The sequence below is a fragment of the Hypanus sabinus genome, chromosome 29 (assembly GCF_030144855.1).
Source record: "Hypanus sabinus isolate sHypSab1 chromosome 29, sHypSab1.hap1, whole genome shotgun sequence".
NCBI classification, from domain to species: Eukaryota; Metazoa; Chordata; class Chondrichthyes; order Myliobatiformes; family Dasyatidae; genus Hypanus; species Hypanus sabinus.
Window position 1 is genome coordinate 12674536 of NC_082734.1, and position 18431 is coordinate 12692966.

Genomic DNA, 18431 nt, shown 5'->3' on the forward strand with positions numbered 1-18431 from the left:
GAAACTTCCCCCAGAGATTCACCTCCACTGAAACTTCCCCCAGAGATTCACTACACTGAAACTTCCCCCAGAGATTCACCTCCACTGAAACTTCCCCCAGAGATTTGCCTCCACTGAAACTTCCCCCAGAGATTCACCAACACAGAAACTTCCCCCAGAGATTCACTACACTGAAACTGCCCCCAGAGATTCACTACACTGAAACTTCCCCCAGAGATTCACCTCCACTGAAACTTCCCCCAGAGATTCACTACACTGAAACTTCCCCCAGAGATTCACCTCCACTGAAACTTCCCCCAGAGATTCACTTCCACTGAAACTTCCCCCAGAGATTCACTACACTGAAACTTCCCCCAGAGATTCACTACACTGAAACTTCCCCCAGAGATTCACCTCCACTGAAACTTCCCCCAGAGATTCACTACACTGAAACTTCCCCAGAGATTCACCTCCACTGAAACTTCCCCAGAGATTCACTGCACTGAAACTTCCCCCAGAGATTCACTGCACTGAAACTTCCCCCAGAGATTCACTGCACTGAAACTTCCCCCAGAGATTCACCTCCACTGAAACTTCCCCCAGAGATTCACTGCACTGAAACTTCCCCCAGAGATTCACCTCCACTGAAACTTCCCCCAGAGATTCACTACACTGAAACATCCCCCAGAGATTCACTGCACTGAAACTTCCCCAGAGATTCACCTCCACTGAAACTTCCCCAGAGATTCACTGCACTGAAACTTCCCCAGAGATTCACCTCCACTGAAACTTCCCCCAGAGATTCACTGCACTGAAACTTCCCCCAGAGATTCACCTCCACTGAAACTTCCCCCAGAGATTCACTGCACTGAAACTTCCCCCAGAGATTCACTGCACTGAAACTTCCCCCTGAGATTCACCTCCACTGAAACTTCCCCCAGAGATTCACTACACTGAAACTTCCCCCAGAGATTCACTGCACTGAAACTTCCCCCAGAGATTCACCTCCACTGAAACTTCCCCCAGAGATTCACTGCACTGAAACTTCCCCCAGAGATTCACCTCCACTGAAACTTCCCCCAGAGATTCACTACACTGAAACTTCCCCCAGAGATTCACTGCACTGAAACTTCCCCAGAGATTCACCTCCACTGAAACTTCCCCAGAGATTCACTGCACTGAAACTTCCCCAGAGATTCACCTCCACTGAAACTTCCCCCAGAGATTCACTACACTGAAACTTCCCCCAGAGATTCACCTCCACTGAAACTTCCCCCAGAGATTCGCCTCCACTGAAACTTCCCCCAGAGATTCACCTCCACTGAAACTTCCCCCAGAGATTCACTACACTGAAACATCCCCCAGAGATTCACCTCCACTGAAACTTCCCCCAGAGATTCACTACACTGAAACTTCCCCCAGAGATTCACTGCACTGAAACTTCCCCCAGAGATTCACCTCCACTGAAACTTCCCCCAGAGATTCACTGCACTGAAACTTCCCCCAGAGATTCACTGCACTGAAACTTCCCCCAGAGATTCACCTCCACTGAAACTTCCTCCAGAGATTCACTGCACTGAAACTTCCCCCAGAGATTCACTGCACTGAAACTTCCCCCAGAGATTCACCTCCACTGAAACTTCCCCCAGAGATTCACTGCACTGAAACTTCCCCCAGAGATTCACTGCACTGAAACTTTCCTCAGAGATTCACTACACTGAAACTTCCCCAGAGATTCACTTCCACTGAAACTTTCCCTGGAGATTCGCCTCCACTGAAACTTCCCCCAGAGATTCACTGCACTGAAACTTCCCCCAGAGATTCACCTCCACTGAAACTTCCCCCAGAGATTCACTGCACTGAAACTTCCCCCAGAGATTCACTGCACTGAAACTTCCCCAGAGATTCACCTCCACTGAAACTTCCCCCAGAGATTCACTACACTGAAACTTCCCCCAGAGATTCACCTCCACTGAAACTTCCCCCAGAGATTCACTACACTGAAACTTCCCCCAGAGATTCACCTCCACTGAAACTTCCCCCAGAGATTCACTACACTGAAACTTCCCCCAGAGATTCACTGCACTGAAACTTCCCCCAGAGATTCACTACACTGAAACTTCCCCCAGAGATTCACTGCACTGAAACTTCCCCCAGAGATTCACCTCCACTGAAACTTCCCCCAGAGATTCACTGCACTGAAACTTCCCCCAGAGATTCACTGCACTGAAACTTCCCCCAGAGATTCACCTCCACTGAAACTTCCTCCAGAGATTCACTGCACTGAAACTTCCCCCAGAGATTCACTGCACTGAAACTTCCCCCAGAGATTCACCTCCACTGAAACTTCCCCCAGAGATTCACTGCACTGAAACTTCCCCCAGAGATTCACTGCACTGAAACTTTCCTCAGAGATTCACTACACTGAAACTTCCCCAGAGATTCACTTCCACTGAAACTTTCCCTGGAGATTCGCCTCCACTGAAACTTCCCCCAGAGATTCACTGCACTGAAACTTCCCCCAGAGATTCACCTCCACTGAAACTTCCCCCAGAGATTCACTGCACTGAAACTTCCCCCAGAGATTCACTGCACTGAAACTTCCCCCAGAGATTCACCTCCACTGAAACTTCCCCCAGAGATTCACTACACTGAAACTTCCCCCAGAGATTCACTACACTGAAACTTCCCCCAGAGATTCACCTCCACTGAAACTTCCCCCAGAGATTCACTACACTGAAACTTCCCCCAGAGATTCACTGCACTGAAACTTCCCCCAGAGATTCACCTCCACTGAAACTTCCCCCAGAGATTCACTACACTGAAACTTCCCCCAGAGATTCACCTCCACTGAAACTTCCCCCAGAGATTCACTACACTGAAACTTCCCCCAGAGATTCACCTCCACTGAAACTTCCCCCAGAGATTCGCCTCCACTGAAACTTCCCCCAGAGATTCACTTCCACTGAAACTTCCCTCAGAGATTCACCTCCACTGAAACTTCCCCCAGAGATTCACTGCACTGAAACTTCCCCCAGAGATTCACTGCACTGAAACTTCCCCCAGAGATTCACCTCCACTGAAACTTCCCCCAGAGATTCACTACACTGAAACTTCCCCCAGAGATTCACTGCACTGAAACTTCCCCCAGAGATTCACCTCCACTGAAACTTCCCCCAGAGATTCACTGCACTGAAACTTCCCCCAGAGATTCACTACACTGAAACTTCCCCAGAGATTCACCTCCACTGAAACTTCCCCAGAGATTCACTGCACTGAAACTTCCCCCAGAGATTCACTGCACTGAAACTTCCCCCAGAGATTCACTGCACTGAAACTTCCCCCAGAGATTCACCTCCACTGAAACTTCCCCCAGAGATTCACTGCACTGAAACTTCCCCCAGAGATTCACCTCCACTGAAACTTCCCCCAGAGATTCACTACACTGAAACATCCCCCAGAGATTCACTGCACTGAAACTTCCCCAGAGATTCACCTCCACTGAAACTTCCCCAGAGATTCACTGCACTGAAACTTCCCCAGAGATTCACCTCCACTGAAACTTCCCCCAGAGATTCACTGCACTGAAACTTCCCCCAGAGATTCACCTCCACTGAAACTTCCCCCAGAGATTCACTGCACTGAAACTTCCCCCAGAGATTCACTGCACTGAAACTTCCCCCTGAGATTCACCTCCACTGAAACTTCCCCCAGAGATTCACTGCACTGAAACTTCCCCCAGAGATTCACTGCACTGAAACTTCCCCCAGAGATTCACCTCCACTGAAACTTCCCCCAGAGATTCACTGCACTGAAACTTCCCCCAGAGATTCACCTCCACTGAAACTTCCCCCAGAGATTCACTACACTGAAACTTCCCCCAGAGATTCACTGCACTGAAACTTCCCCAGAGATTCACCTCCACTGAAACGTCCCCAGAGATTCACTGCACTGAAACTTCCCCAGAGATTCACCTCCACTGAAACTTCCCCCAGAGATTCACTACACTGAAACTTCCCCCAGAGATTCACCTCCACTGAAACTTCCCCCAGAGATTCGCCTCCACTGAAACTTTCCCCAGAGATTCACCTCCACTGAAACTTCCCCCAGAGATTCACTACACTGAAACTTCCCCCAGAGATTCACCTCCACTGAAACTTCCCCCAGAGATTCACTGCACTGAAACTTCCCCAGAGATTCACCTCCACTGAAACTTCCCCCAGAGATTCACTGCACTGAAACTTCCCCCAGAGATTCACCTCCACTGAAACTTCCCCCAGAGATTCACTGCACTGAAACTTCCCCCAGAGATTCACTGCACTGAAACTTCCCCCTGAGATTCACCTCCACTGAAACTTCCCCCAGAGATTCACTACACTGAAACTTCCCCCAGAGATTCACTGCACTGAAACTTCCCCCAGAGATTCACCTCCACTGAAACTTCCCCCAGAGATTCACTGCACTGAAACTTCCCCCAGAGATTCACCTCCACTGACACTTCCCCCAGAGATTCACTGCACTGAAACTTCCCCAGAGATTCACCTCCACTGAAACTTCCCCCAGAGATTCACTGCACTGAAACTTCCCCCAGAGATTCACCTCCACTGAAACTTCCCCCAGAGATTCACTGCACTGAAACTTCCCCCAGAGATTCACTGCACTGAAACTTCCCCCTGAGATTCACCTCCACTGAAACTTCCCCCAGAGATTCACTACACTGAAACTTCCCCCAGAGATTCACTGCACTGAAACTTCCCCCAGAGATTCACCTCCACTGAAACTTCCCCCAGAGATTCACTGCACTGAAACTTCCCCCAGAGATTCACCTCCACTGAAACTTCCCCCAGAGATTCACTACACTGAAACATCCCCCAGAGATTCACTGCACTGAAACTTCCCCAGAGATTCACCTCCACTGAAACTTCCCCAGAGATTCACTGCACTGAAACTTCCCCAGAGATTCACCTCCACTGAAACTTCCCCCAGAGATTCACTGCACTGAAACTTCCCCCAGAGATTCACCTCCACTGAAACTTCCCCCAGAGATTCACTGCACTGAAACTTCCCCCAGAGATTCACTGCACTGAAACTTCCCCCTGAGATTCACCTCCACTGAAACTTCCCCCAGATATTCACTACACTGAAACTTCCCCCAGAGATTAACTGCACTGAAACTTCCCCCAGAGATTCACCTCCACTGAAACTTCCCCCAGAGATTCACTGCACTGAAACTTCCCCCAGAGATTCACCTCCACTGAAACTTCCCCCAGAGATTCACTACACTGAAACTTCCCCCAGAGATTCACTGCACTGAAACTTCCCCAGAGATTCACCTCCACTGAAACTTCCCCAGAGATTCACTGCACTGAAACTTCCCCAGAGAATCACCTCCACTGAAACTTCCCCCAGAGATTCACTACACTGAAACTTCCCCCAGAGATTCACCTCCACTGAAACTTCCCCCAGAGATTTGCCTCCACTGAAACTTCCCCCAGAGATTCACCTCCACTGAAACTTCCCCCAGAGATTCACTACACTGAAACTTCCCCCAGAGATTCACCTCCACTGAAACTTCCCCCAGAGATTCACTACACTGAAACTTCCCCCAGAGATTCACTGCACTGAAACTTCCCCCAGAGATTCACCTCCACTGAAACTTCCCCCAGAGATTCACTGCACTGAAACTTCCCCCAGAGATTCACTGCACTGAAACTTCCCCCAGAGATTCACCTCCACTGAAACTTCCTCCAGAGATTCACTGCACTGAAACTTCCCCCAGAGATTCACTGCACTGAAACTTCCCCCAGAGATTCACCTCCACTGAAACTTCCCCCAGAGATTCACTGCACTGAAACTTCCCCCAGAGATTCACTGCACTGAAACTTTCCTCAGAGATTCACTACACTGAAACTTCCCCAGAGATTCACTTCCACTGAAACTTTCCCTGGAGATTCGCCTCCACTGAAACTTCCCCCAGAGATTCACTGCACTGAAACTTCCCCCAGAGATTCACCTCCACTGAAACTTCCCCCAGAGATTCACTGCACTGAAACTTCCCCCAGAGATTCACTGCACTGAAACTTCCCCCAGAGATTCACCTCCACTGAAACTTCCCCCAGAGATTCACTACACTGAAACTTCCCCCAGAGATTCACTACACTGAAACTTCCCCCAGAGATTCACCTCCACTGAAACTTCCCCCAGAGATTCACTACACTGAAACTTCCCCCAGAGATTCACTGCACTGAAACTTCCCCCAGAGATTCACCTCCACTGAAACTTCCCCCAGAGATTCACTACACTGAAACTTCCCCCAGAGATTCACCTCCACTGAAACTTCCCCCAGAGATTCACTACACTGAAACTTCCCCCAGAGATTCACCTCCACTGAAACTTCCCCCAGAGATTCGCCTCCACTGAAACTTCCCCCAGAGATTCACTTCCACTGAAACTTCCCTCAGAGATTCACCTCCACTGAAACTTCCCCCAGAGATTCACTGCACTGAAACTTCCCCCAGAGATTCACTGCACTGAAACTTCCCCCAGAGATTCACCTCCACTGAAACTTCCCCCAGAGATTCACTACACTGAACCTTCCCCCAGAGATTGACTGCACTGAAACTTCCCCCAGAGATTCACCTCCACTGAAACTTCCCCCAGAGATTCACTGCACTGAAACTTCCCCCAGAGATTCACTACACTGAAACTTCCCCAGAGATTCACCTCCACTGAAACTTCCCCAGAGATTCACTGCACTAAAACTTCCCCCAGAGATTCACTGCACTGAAACTTCCCCCAGAGATTCACTGCACTGAAACTTCCCCCAGAGTTTCACCTCCACTGAAACTTCCCCCAGAGATTCACTGCACTGAAACTTCCCCCAGAGATTCACCTCCACTGAAACTTCCCCCAGAGATTCACTGCACTGAAACTTCCCCCAGAGATTCACTGCACTGAAACTTCCCCCAGAGATTCACCTCCACTGAGACTTCCCCCAGAGATTCACTGCACTGAAACTTCCCCCAGAGATTCACCTCCACTGAAACTTCCCCCAGAGATTCACTACACTGAAACATCCCCCAGAGATTCACTGCACTGAAACTTCCCCAGAGATTCACCTCCACTGAAACTTCCCCAGAGATTCACTGCACTGAAACTTCCCCAGAGATTCACCTCCACTGAAACTTCCCCCAGAGATTCACTGCACTGAAACTTCCCCCAGAGATTCACTGCACTGAAACTTCCCCCTGAGATTCACCTCCACTGAAACTTCCCCCAGAGATTCACTACACTGAAACTTCCCCCAGAGATTCACTGCACTGAAACTTCCCCCAGAGATTCACCTCCACTGAAACTTCCCCCAGAGATTCACTGCACTGAAACTTCCCCCAGAGATTCACCTGCACTGAAACTTCCCCCAGAGATTCACTACACTGAAACTTCCCCCAGAGATTCACTGCACTGAAACTTCCCCAGAGATTCACCTCCACTGAAACTTCCCCAGAGATTCACTGCACTGAAACTTCCCCAGAGATTCACCTCCACTGAAACTTCCCCCAGAGATTCACTACACTGAAACTTCCCCCAGAGATTCACCTCCACTGAAACTTCCCCCAGAGATTTGCCTCCACTGAAACTTCCCCCAGAGATTCACCTCCACTGAAACTTCCCCCAGAGATTCACTACACTGAAACTTCCCCCAGAGATTCACCTCCACTGAAACTTCCCCCAGAGATTCACTACACTGAAACTTCCCCCAGAGATTCACTGCACTGAAACTTCCCCCAGAGATTCACCTCCACTGAAACTTCCCCCAGAGATTCACTGCACTGAAACTTCCCCCAGAGATTCACTGCACTGAAACTTCCCCCAGAGATTCACCTCCACTGAAACTTCCTCCAGAGATTCACTGCACTGAAACTTCCCCCAGAGATTCACTGCACTGAAACTTCCCCCAGAGATTCACCTCCACTGAAACTTCCCCCAGAGATTCACTGCACTGAAACTTCCCCCAGAGATTCACCTCCACTGAAACTTCCCCCAGAGATTAACTACACTGAAACTTCCCCCAGAGATTCACCTCCACTGAAACTTCCCCCAGAGATTCACTACACTGAAACTTCCCCCAGAGATTCACCTCCACTGAAACTTCCCCCAGAGATTCACTACACTGAAACTTCCCCCAGAGATTCACCTCCACTGAAACTTCCCCCAGAGATTCGCCTCCACTGAAACTTCCCCCAGAGATTCACCTCCACTGAAACTTCCCCCAGAGATTCACTGCACTGAAACTTCCCCCAGAGATTCACCTCCACTGAAACTTCCCCCAGAGATTCACTACACTGAAACTTCCCCCAGAGATACACTACACTGAAACTTCCCCCAGAGATTCACTACACTGAAACTTCCCCCAGAGATTCACCTCCACTGAAACTTCCCCAGAGATTCGCCATGGTGTGAGGAGCGAACACTGCGGGAGAGCAAGCAAGTGAAGTCTCCTCCCTCTGATACCCTCGGTAAGGAGCACAAGCCCGATTTGTTACATTAATCGTTGTGTTGAATTGGAAGCCAATTTTCAGAAAGAGCAAAGAGAGAGGGAAAGAATTTGAATGTGGGATTAGGGGGAGTTCAACTCATGAGAATCTGGAAAACTCTCCTGTGGGTCTTGCTGGAGGAGGTGGTGCCTCTGTCCTCATTACCCCTCCTGGGGAGGGCTGTCAGGGTGCAGAGTCACCCTGTCCAAGTGGGCTGTTGATTTTGGACTGTCCCATCCTGCAGCTAAGATGATCTCTGTCCTGAATACTCCTCCTGGGGAGGGCTGTCAGGGTGCAAGGACCCTTTGGGAGGTGGCTACTGATCTCGACCAGCTCCAGCCTGCAGTTAAAATGACCTCTGTCTTGTCTGTTTCCAGCGGGTGATGAGGTTGTGGCTTTTCGGGAAGAGGTGGAGGAGATCAACAGGAAGGTTAAAACTTTCATGGTGGGAGACTCGAACGAAGATCAGGAGCAGCCTGCCTCGGCAAAGAGAAACAGTCAAACAAAGATAAAAGGTGAACTGTCTTTCTTTCTTTTTAAATCTTTTTATTAGTTTTAAACAAACATAAATGAAACATGAATACAAAGTGTTTGAGAGTACATAATTAATAGTTTAAATAGACATTCAGATATATAATAATAATAATATATAACCTCTCAAACAGAACATTAATGAACAAAGAAGTAAAAAGAAAAAAAAAGAAAGACCCCAAAAAAAAGAGAGAATAAAAAAAAAACACTAACCAACATGGGCCATTGAATAATATTAAGTACATATACAGTAGTGCCAATAAGTCTAAACCTCCATCCAAATAATTAAGGATAATATAAGTAAGGTTTAGGAAAAGACAATTCAACTCGTATGAAAATGTTAAATAAATGGTCTCCAAGTTTCTTCAAATTTAACTGAAGGATCAAAAACCACACTTCTAATTTTTTCTAAACTCAAACAAAAAATAGTTTGAGAAAACCACTGAAGTACTGGAGGATTAATTTCTTTCCAATTCAATAAAATAGATCTTCTAGCCATTAATGTAACAAATGCAATCATTCATTGAGATGAAGCGGATAAACGGTTATTATCCGTCATTGGTAAACCGAAAATTGCAGTAAGAGGATGCGGTTGGAAATTAATATTTAAAACTCTTGAAATAATACTGAAAATATCTTTCCAATAATTTTGTAAACAAGGACAAGACCAGAACATATGAGTCAATGAAGCAACATCAGAATGACATCTATCGCAGGTTGAATTAAGATGAGAATAAAATCGAGCCAGTTTATCCTTAGACATATGAGCTCTATGTACAACCTTAAATTGTATTAGGGCATGTTTAGCACAAATAGAGGATGAATTTACCAATAATAAAATTTTATCCCATTGCTCAGTAGATATAGGACAATTCAACTCTTCTTGCCATTCCTTCTTAATTTTTTCTGATACATCTGACTGTAAATTCATGATCATCTTATAAATGATGGCTACTAAACCCTTTTGATAAGGATTAAGGGCTAAAATTCTTTATGTAATGTCCAATGGACATTCTTTCGAAAAAGACTAACTCATTATACAAAAAATTTCTAACTTGCAAATATCTAAAAAAATGGGTTTTAGGTAAATTATATTTATTAGATAACTGTTCAAAGGACATAATGTTATCATCCAGAAACAAATCACGAAAACATGTTATACCTTTTGTTTTCCATAAAAGAAAAGCTTGATCCATAGATAAAGGCCGAAAAAAATAATTAGATATTATAGGACATGATAAAATAAATTTATTCAAACCAAAAAATTTACGAAATTGAAACCAAGTTCGTAATGTATAGGATTAGTTATCTGTTTATTCAATTTGAATAAAGAAAAAGGAAGTGAAGATCCTAAGATTGAAATCAGTGAAAAATCTTGCACAGATTTACATTCCAAATTTACCCATTGTGGGCAAGTAGCTATAGTCCATTCTTGTGTCCAGAATATTAAATACCGTATATTGACTGCCCAATAGTAAAATCTTAAGTTTGGTAAAGCCAAGCCGCCCTCCTTCTTAGGCTTCTGTAAATATTTTTTGCCCAATCTAGGATTTTTGTTCTGCCACAAGTAAGAAGATATTTTGGAGTCAATAATATCAAAGAAAACTTTAGGAATAAAAATTGGTAATGCTTGAAATAAAAATAAGAATTTAGAATAAAATATAATAAATTAATCTTATATGTATTTCTTCATCTAAAATACCAGAATGTGTTATTTCTTTAGATGCTGAAAAAGCATTTAATAGAGTTGAATGGCCATATTTATTTACTACAATGCAACAATTTAATTTTAGTTCAAAATTTATATCATGGATTAAATTAATTTACCATAAACCTTTAGCTTCAGTTTTTACCAATAATTAAAGATCCCCTTTTTTTCAGCTATTTCATGGTACATGGCAAGGTTGCCCTTTAAGTCTTTTACTATTTGACATCGCTTTAGAACCTTTGGCTATAGCTATTCGTGAATCACCTAATATTCTGGGTATTACCCGTGGGGAGAGGACGTATAAAGTATCATTATATGCTGATGATTTGTTATTATATATATCTGACCCTGAAAGATCTATTCCTGCTATTTCGTCTTTGCTTGCTCAATTTAGTAATTTTTCTGGTTATAAATTGAATTTTAACAAGAGTGAACTATTCCCATTAAATACGCAAGTTCCAATTTATAAACATTAACCATATAAAATTGTTACAGATTATTTTACTTACTTAGGTATTAAAATTACTAAAAAACATAAAGATTTATTTAAGGTTAACTTTTTACCTTTAATTGATCAAATTAAGCAACTTGGTCAGGCATGGGCAAACTACGGCCTGGGGGCCATATGCGGCCCGTTAAGCTTTTTAATCCGGCCCGCAGAACTTAATGAAATTATATTAATAAACCTTGTTAACGTTTTTTCCCCGCAATTCTGGCGTTTTCCCAATAGACGACGCACTCTATATACATTGACCTTTGTTGAGGTGCAGCGTATTACTCCACATTTGCACTTTACTCTGTGACCTTGTGGCGACCCATTTCCTGGCACATCCGAACCGGCTCACAATTAGCCAGCGTTCCGGCTAAGGGAGATAGCCTGCGGGGATTTGCGAGCACAGAGCTTTGGAGCCTCTGCGCCACTGGGGGCAGGTTGAGGGAGGCTTAAAAGTGAGGCTGGGGATTTCGAATAAAGTTTTTTCCTTCGACTGCAGTTACCGACTCCGTGTCGTAATTTTAGCGCTGCACGTAGCACACCGCTACGACCTCTCATCCCTTCTGTAAAGATGAGTGGAGCTAAGAAAAGAAAAGTGGATAGAGAATGTCGGGTGTTTAATAAGGAGTGGAGTGGACAACTAAATATCTTTTTACCGAACACCGATCAGCTGCTGTATGCCTGATATGCCAAGAGACTGTGGCGGTTTTTAAAGAATATAATATCCCATGATATTTTATTTTCTCTTATGAGGTGTATTACCAAAACACTCCATCCATCTGCTCCTGGTCCGGCCCCCCTGTCAAATTTTAGAACCCTTTGTGGCCCACAAGTCAAAAAGTTTGCCCACCCCTGTATTAGGTGGTCTCCACTATCTTTGTCATTAGTTGGTAGAGTTAAAAGGTGAACTGTCATTCCTTGGGAATTATGAGGTTTCCTCATTCCCCCTTGTAGAATCAGGTTTGTGAGTCTGGCAAGTGAGACGGAAGACACTGACTGTGAATAGGTATATTAATCATTAATGTCCGAACAGTAAAAATTCAACCGAGCATTCCTGTTCCCCAAGGTACAGAAACCACAAAGCTGAATTCAACAAATATACTTGGCTAAGAGCACGCACAGAGCATAACTTCTCAATGGTCATGTGCCCCACTTGCCTTAAACAAAGGAAGAGAGAAAGGCACCTCCCACCTGTGCTCTCTACACACCCAGGACATTTGAAACTGGACAGCAGGCAGCTAACCAATGGGAAAAGCAGCTGCAGTTTCTAAACTAACCGATCACGACGGGAGTGAGTTTTGACAATCAGAATAAGCCATGCTCCCCACAGGGGTCACCTCCCCATCACTCAGGCCTCATCCAGCCAAGCCTTTCCTCCACCCGACTTGGTTTTTGTATCAACACCACCGGACATCAAAGCACCTTCGAACACCCCCGCACCGCCCCCCCCCCCCCAACACCAAGCCCTGAGATTTATTTTATTTTGAGATCTGGGAATTTCTCTCATATCCAACATTTTATGACATACACGAAACACTGAGGAAACAAAGCAAGTCAGGCAGCATCTATGGAGGGAAATGGACAGTCAGAATTTTCAGCCGACACCCTTCGTCGGGAATACCGGAGGGCATGGATCAAAAGGAATAAGATTCACCTTTATTTGTCACTTGTATATTGAAACATTGAAACAGACTGTGAAATGTATTGTTTGCATCAGTGACCAGCACAAGCCCAGGGTGTACTGAGGGCTGTCTGCAAGTGTCACCACATTCCCAGCACTAACACTGCATGCTCACTACCTACTCCCTGCCCATTACATTAGGGCAGCAATGAAGATCCTCCATCTCTGGTGGTGTTCAGGGCTTCGTTCATCATGTCCGTGGCTTCCTCTCTGTCGGTCGTGCAAGTTCTGGATCGAGGCTCAGGAATACCGCCACACTCAGATGTAGAAGGATTCTTCATTGCTGTTTCCATAAAATTTTGTTTGACCAGTCAGAGTCGTTGGCCCTGAGCTGAACCCCTGAGCCTGGAGGACTGGTGGACCACTCTCAGTCTGGCCTTTACCCTTTGACCTGTTGGCATGGGTGACCCTACCTGACCCCAGCCAACATAGCTCTCCAGGTCATTGAGGCACGCGAGCCTCCAATCCCAGTGACAAGGTTCTGGTCCTCTTGGAGGTTACGAACTCTCATCCGTACGTTTTTGGAATGTGGGAGGAAACCAGTCATGGGGGAGAACGTGCAAACTCTTCACAGACAGCAGCAGTCGCTGGTGTTTTTAAGATTGTGCTAACTGCCTTTGCATTGGTCTGGGGTCATGTGTGGGACATACCAAGGGCCAGATTTCCTTTCCAGAGGGACTGTAGTAAGTGAGGTGGTGGCTTTATCATTACTAATGCCTATACTTTATTAAAATTCCAGACTTTGGTGAGATTTGAACTTACGTCACTGAACTGCCCTGGCTTCGGGGTGACTAGTCCAACACTAAACCACTGCACCAGTTTCGTGCCTTGTCCTCTGTTTGGCTGCCTTTCCCCCACCTCCAAAGCTCTTTCCGTTCCTGGAAAAGATCGGGTCACTCCGCCTTTCACACTTTCCAAATGATCACAGTTTGCACCCCACTCTCCAGGTTAAAAGTCATTCACAACTCCTATCAAACCCCGGAGTAACGGTCACAATCCTGCCGCAGGATATTGGCTTTGTGTATTTTTAATCTGTCATAGCCTTTTAAAAAATTTGTCAGTTATACATCGAAACATAAGACCGTAGGCATAGGAGCAGAATTAGGCCATTTGGCCCATCAAGTCTGCTCCACCATTCAATTATGGCTGATCTTTTTTTCCCCGTCTCAACCCCATTCCCCGGCCTTCTCCCAGTAACCTCTTTTGCCATTTCCAATAATCTCTGTCTTAAATATACCCAACGACCTGGCCTCCACAGATGCCTGCGGTAACAAATTCCACAAATTCACTGCCCTCTGGCTAAGGAAATTTCTCCATATCTTTGTTTTAAATGGATGCCGCTCTATCCTGACGCTCTGCCCTCTTGACCTAGACTCCCTCACCATGAGGAACATCCTTTCTGCGTCTATTCTGTCTGGGCCTTTCCACATTTGATAGGTTTCAGTGAGATCCCCCCTCAGCCTTCTAAATTCTGGTGAGCACAGACCAGAGCCATCAAACGTTCCTCGTATGATTACCCTTTCATTCTCGGAATTATCCTTGTGAACCTCCTCTGGGCCCTTTCTGATGGCGGCACACCTTTTCTTAAATGAAGGGTGCGAAGCTGTTCACAATACTCAAGGTGAGGTCTCACACGTGAAATGCATGGTCTGCGGCAAATCAAATCAGCGAGGATAATGCTGGGTCGCCCGCAAGTGTTCCACGCTTCTGGTGCCAAAATAGCATGCCCACAAATGACTAGGCCTGACCTTTATGTCTTTGGAATGTGAGAGGAAACCGGGAGCACCAGCGTTTTCACTCAAGCTCTGACCAGCCACCTGAATCCCAAACGGACGCAAAGGAGTTCTGGACTAAGCTTGAGCTGGAGGCTTGTGGGACCAGGAGGTGGAGGCCTCAGGCCTCAATCACCAGGCCTCAGATGGGTAATGAGAGACGTGCCAAGGCTCCCCAGGGCAAAGCAGCAGCGTTTACCTGTAATAGTGAACTGACAGCCCTGTTCTCCCTTTCAGCTCTGTCCCAGAAGAAGCTCATCGATGAGGATGATCCAGAAGAGGAGGAGGAAGATGAAGATGAGGAAGATGAAGACGAGGAGGACGAGGGCGAAGAGGAGGAGGAGGACGAGAGGGAAGGGGGGGAAAGCATCTCTCCACAGACCAACACTGGCAAGCAAACAGACCCTGTCCCTGCTAAAATTTCCTGTGATGTGAGCCATGGTTTTTTAATCTCTTTCCTGTCTTCTTTTCTTTCCACCTCCCCTTTCCGGTTCATATTGGGGCTCTGTGAGTAGATGGTAGGAGACAATGTCAACCTGGGAATCGGTGAATTTGCTTTCCAGAGGCATGGGATGGGACAGGAGGTTGCTAGAAGGCAGGCTGGCCAAGGATAGGTAGAAAGGTGGGGGCAAGTAGAAGAGGAGCATGATATGCCCCCCCCCCCATCCCAGAGAGAGAGCATGAACACCTGAACACTGGCCAGGAGCAGGATGTCTGAGATCTTGCCCAACCTGATCTTGACCAAGGGGCTTGTGACATTTGTTACCAATTTACAGACGAACAAAGAGTGCAGGGAGAAGGGATAATCGGAAGACCACAGTCTATGTGGATTGGTAATAATATCTCCTCCTCGCTGACGATCAACAATGGTGCACCTCAGGGATGAGTGCTTAGCCCACTGCTCTATTCTCTATACACCCATGACTGTGTGGCTAGGCACAGGCCAAATGCCATCTATAAATTTGCTGATGATACAACTATTGTTGGTAGAATCTTAGCTGGAGACGAGAGAGCGTACAGGAGCAAGACAAACCAGCTGGTTGAGTGGTGTTGCAGCAAAAATCTTGCACTCAACATCAGTAAGACTAAAGAGCTGATTGCGGACTTCAGAGAGGCTAGGACGAGGGAACATGAACCAAACCTCACAGAGGGATCGGAAGTGGAGAGAGTGAGCAGCTTCAAGTTCCTGGGTGTCAAGATCTCTGAGGATTTAACCTGGTCCCAACATGTTGATGCAGCTATAAAGAAGGCAAGGCAGTAGTTATATTTCATTAGGAGTTTGAGGAGATTTGGTTTGTCACTCAAAACACTCAAAAACTTCTACAGATGTGCTGCAGAGAGCATTCTGACAGGCTGCATCACCGTCTGATATGGGGGGGGGGGGTGGCCACTGCACGGGATTGAAGTAAGCTGCAAAAAGTTTTAAAATTTGTCAGCTCCATCATGGGCATGGTATCCAAAACATCTTCAGGTGTCTCAGAAAGGCAGTGTCCATGATTAAGGACGTCCAGCACCCAGGGATGCCCTTTACTCACTGTTACCATCAGGGAGGAGGTACAGAAGCCTGAAGGCACACACTCAGCGATTCAGGAACAGCTTCTTCCCATCTGCCATCCGATTCCTAAATGGACATTGAACCCATGAACACCACCTCACTTTTTTTATTATTTCTGTTTCTGTACTATTTTTAATTTAACTATTTAATATATATATACACACACACGTATTGTAATTGATTTACTTTTTTTTCTGTATTATCGTGTATTTCATTGTAGTGCAGCTGCTAAGTTAACAAATTTCATGATATGTGCCAGTGATATTAAACCTGATTCTGATTCTGGTAGTTTATATTGTCATGAGAGATCAGCGTGATAGCTGGTGCTGGGAGTCCCGAAAGCTGTTATTACCTGCCTAGTGCTGGGGTTAAGGACATCGCCTTGAGATTGGAGTGAAAGAAGGGAAGATCTGAAATGGTCCAAATCAAAGTGGATGGAACTGGAGTGAGATCAAGATAAATAACAGTCGGGCAGGAGATGTTCATGGGAAATTGACTCCAAAGATGGGGGCGATGGAGTTATTCAGTTGGAGAGACTCCACAAGGACCAATGTGTTGGCAAATTGCATACCGTTCTGGGCACCCCATTATAGGAAGACGTTGAGCCTTTGGAAAGGATGCAGAAGAAGTTTACCACGATATCGCTTGGATTAGAAGGGATGTGCTAAAGATGAGAAATTAGACAAAGTTGGGTTTTCTCTGGAGGCTGAGGGGAGACCTGATAGAGGTTTATAAGATTATGAGAGGCATAGAGAGAGTAGACAGACCGTATCTTTTTCCCAGGGTTGAAATAACTAATGCCAGATATCATGGATTTAAGGTGAGAGGAGGTAATTTCAAAGGAGATGTGAGGGGCAAGTTTTTTTACACAGAGTAGAAGGGGTCTGGAATGTGCTGTCTGGGGTGGTGGTAGAGGCAAAAAGATTAGAGACTTAAGAAACATTTAAATATATGTACAAGTGAAAGGAAAATGGAAGGATGTTGACATTGCGTAGGCACATGGGATTAGTCTAGTTGGCCATTTGATCACTAATTTAATTGGGTCAGCACAATATTGTGGGCCAAAGGGCCTGATCCTGTGCTGTACTGTTCTATGTTCTAAATTACAAACGTTGTACAGAGGTGCAGGAAGGCTTCAGGTGAGGGCAAATTAATGTGTGTATTTAAATAACAAAAGCAGAATAAAGTCATATAGGTTGTCTCAGACTACAGGGGTGGCACGGTAGCATAGTGGCTAGCACAGCGCTTTACAGTACTGGCGACCACGGTTCGATTCCCGCCGCTGTCTGTAAGGAGTTTATACATTTCCCCCGTGACTGCCTAAGTTTCCTCCGGGTGCTCTGGTTTCCTCCCACAGTCCAAATCTGTACTGGTTGGTAGGTTAATTAGTTATTGTAAATTGTCGCCTGATTAGGATCGGTTAAATTGTTGGCTGCTGGGTGGTGGGGCCGGAAGGGCCGATTCAGAGTCAGAATCAGGTTTATTATCACCGGCACGTGTCGTGAAATCTGTTAAATTAGCAGCAGCACTTCAATGCAATACATAATATAGAAGAAGAAAAAAATAATAAAATAATAATCATAATAAATAAATCAAGTACATTATACGTATATTAAATAGATTTTAAAAATCGTGCAAAAAACAGAAATCACATATATTTAAAAAGTTAGGTAGTGTTCACGGGTTCAACGTCCATTTAGGAATTGGATGGCAGAGGGGAAGAAGCTGTTCCTGAATCGCTGAGTGTGTGTCTTCAGGCTCCTGTACCTCCTCCCTGATGGCAGAGGGGAAGAAGCTGTTCCTGAATCACTGAGTGTGTGTCTTCAGGCTCCCGTACCTCCTCCCTGATGGCAGAGGGGAAGAAACTGTTCCTGAATCGTTGAATGTGTGTCTTCAGGCTCCTGTACCCCCTCCCTGATGGCAGAGGGGAAGAAGCTGTTCCTGAATCGTTGAGTGTGTGTCTTCAGGCTCCTGTACCCCCTCCCTGATGGCAGAGGGGAAGAAACTGTTCCTGAATCGTTGAATGTGTGTCTTCAGGCTCCTGTACCCCCTCCCTGATGGCAGAGGGGAAGAAGCTGTTCCTGAATCGTTGAGTGTGTGTCTTCAGGCTCCTGTACCTCCTCCCTGATGGCAGAGGGGAAGAAGCTGTTCCTGAATCGCTGAGTGTGTGCCTTCAGA

At 46.0% G+C, this 18431-nt stretch overlaps 1 protein-coding gene across 3 annotated transcripts in view; it reads left to right on the plus strand.

The window, feature by feature from the left end:
• The window catches only part of LOC132382998 (tubby-related protein 3-like), a 79657-nt gene that overhangs the window by 43421 nt on the left and 17805 nt on the right, over positions 1-18431 (plus strand). For all 3 annotated transcript variants that reach the window (XM_059953662.1, XM_059953663.1, XM_059953661.1), the window contains exons 8-9: positions 8891-9028; positions 14936-15129. In XM_059953662.1, the coding sequence (XP_059809645.1) occupies positions 8891-9028; positions 14936-15129 (332 nt within the window). The remainder of the gene's footprint in view (positions 1-8890; positions 9029-14935; positions 15130-18431) is intronic.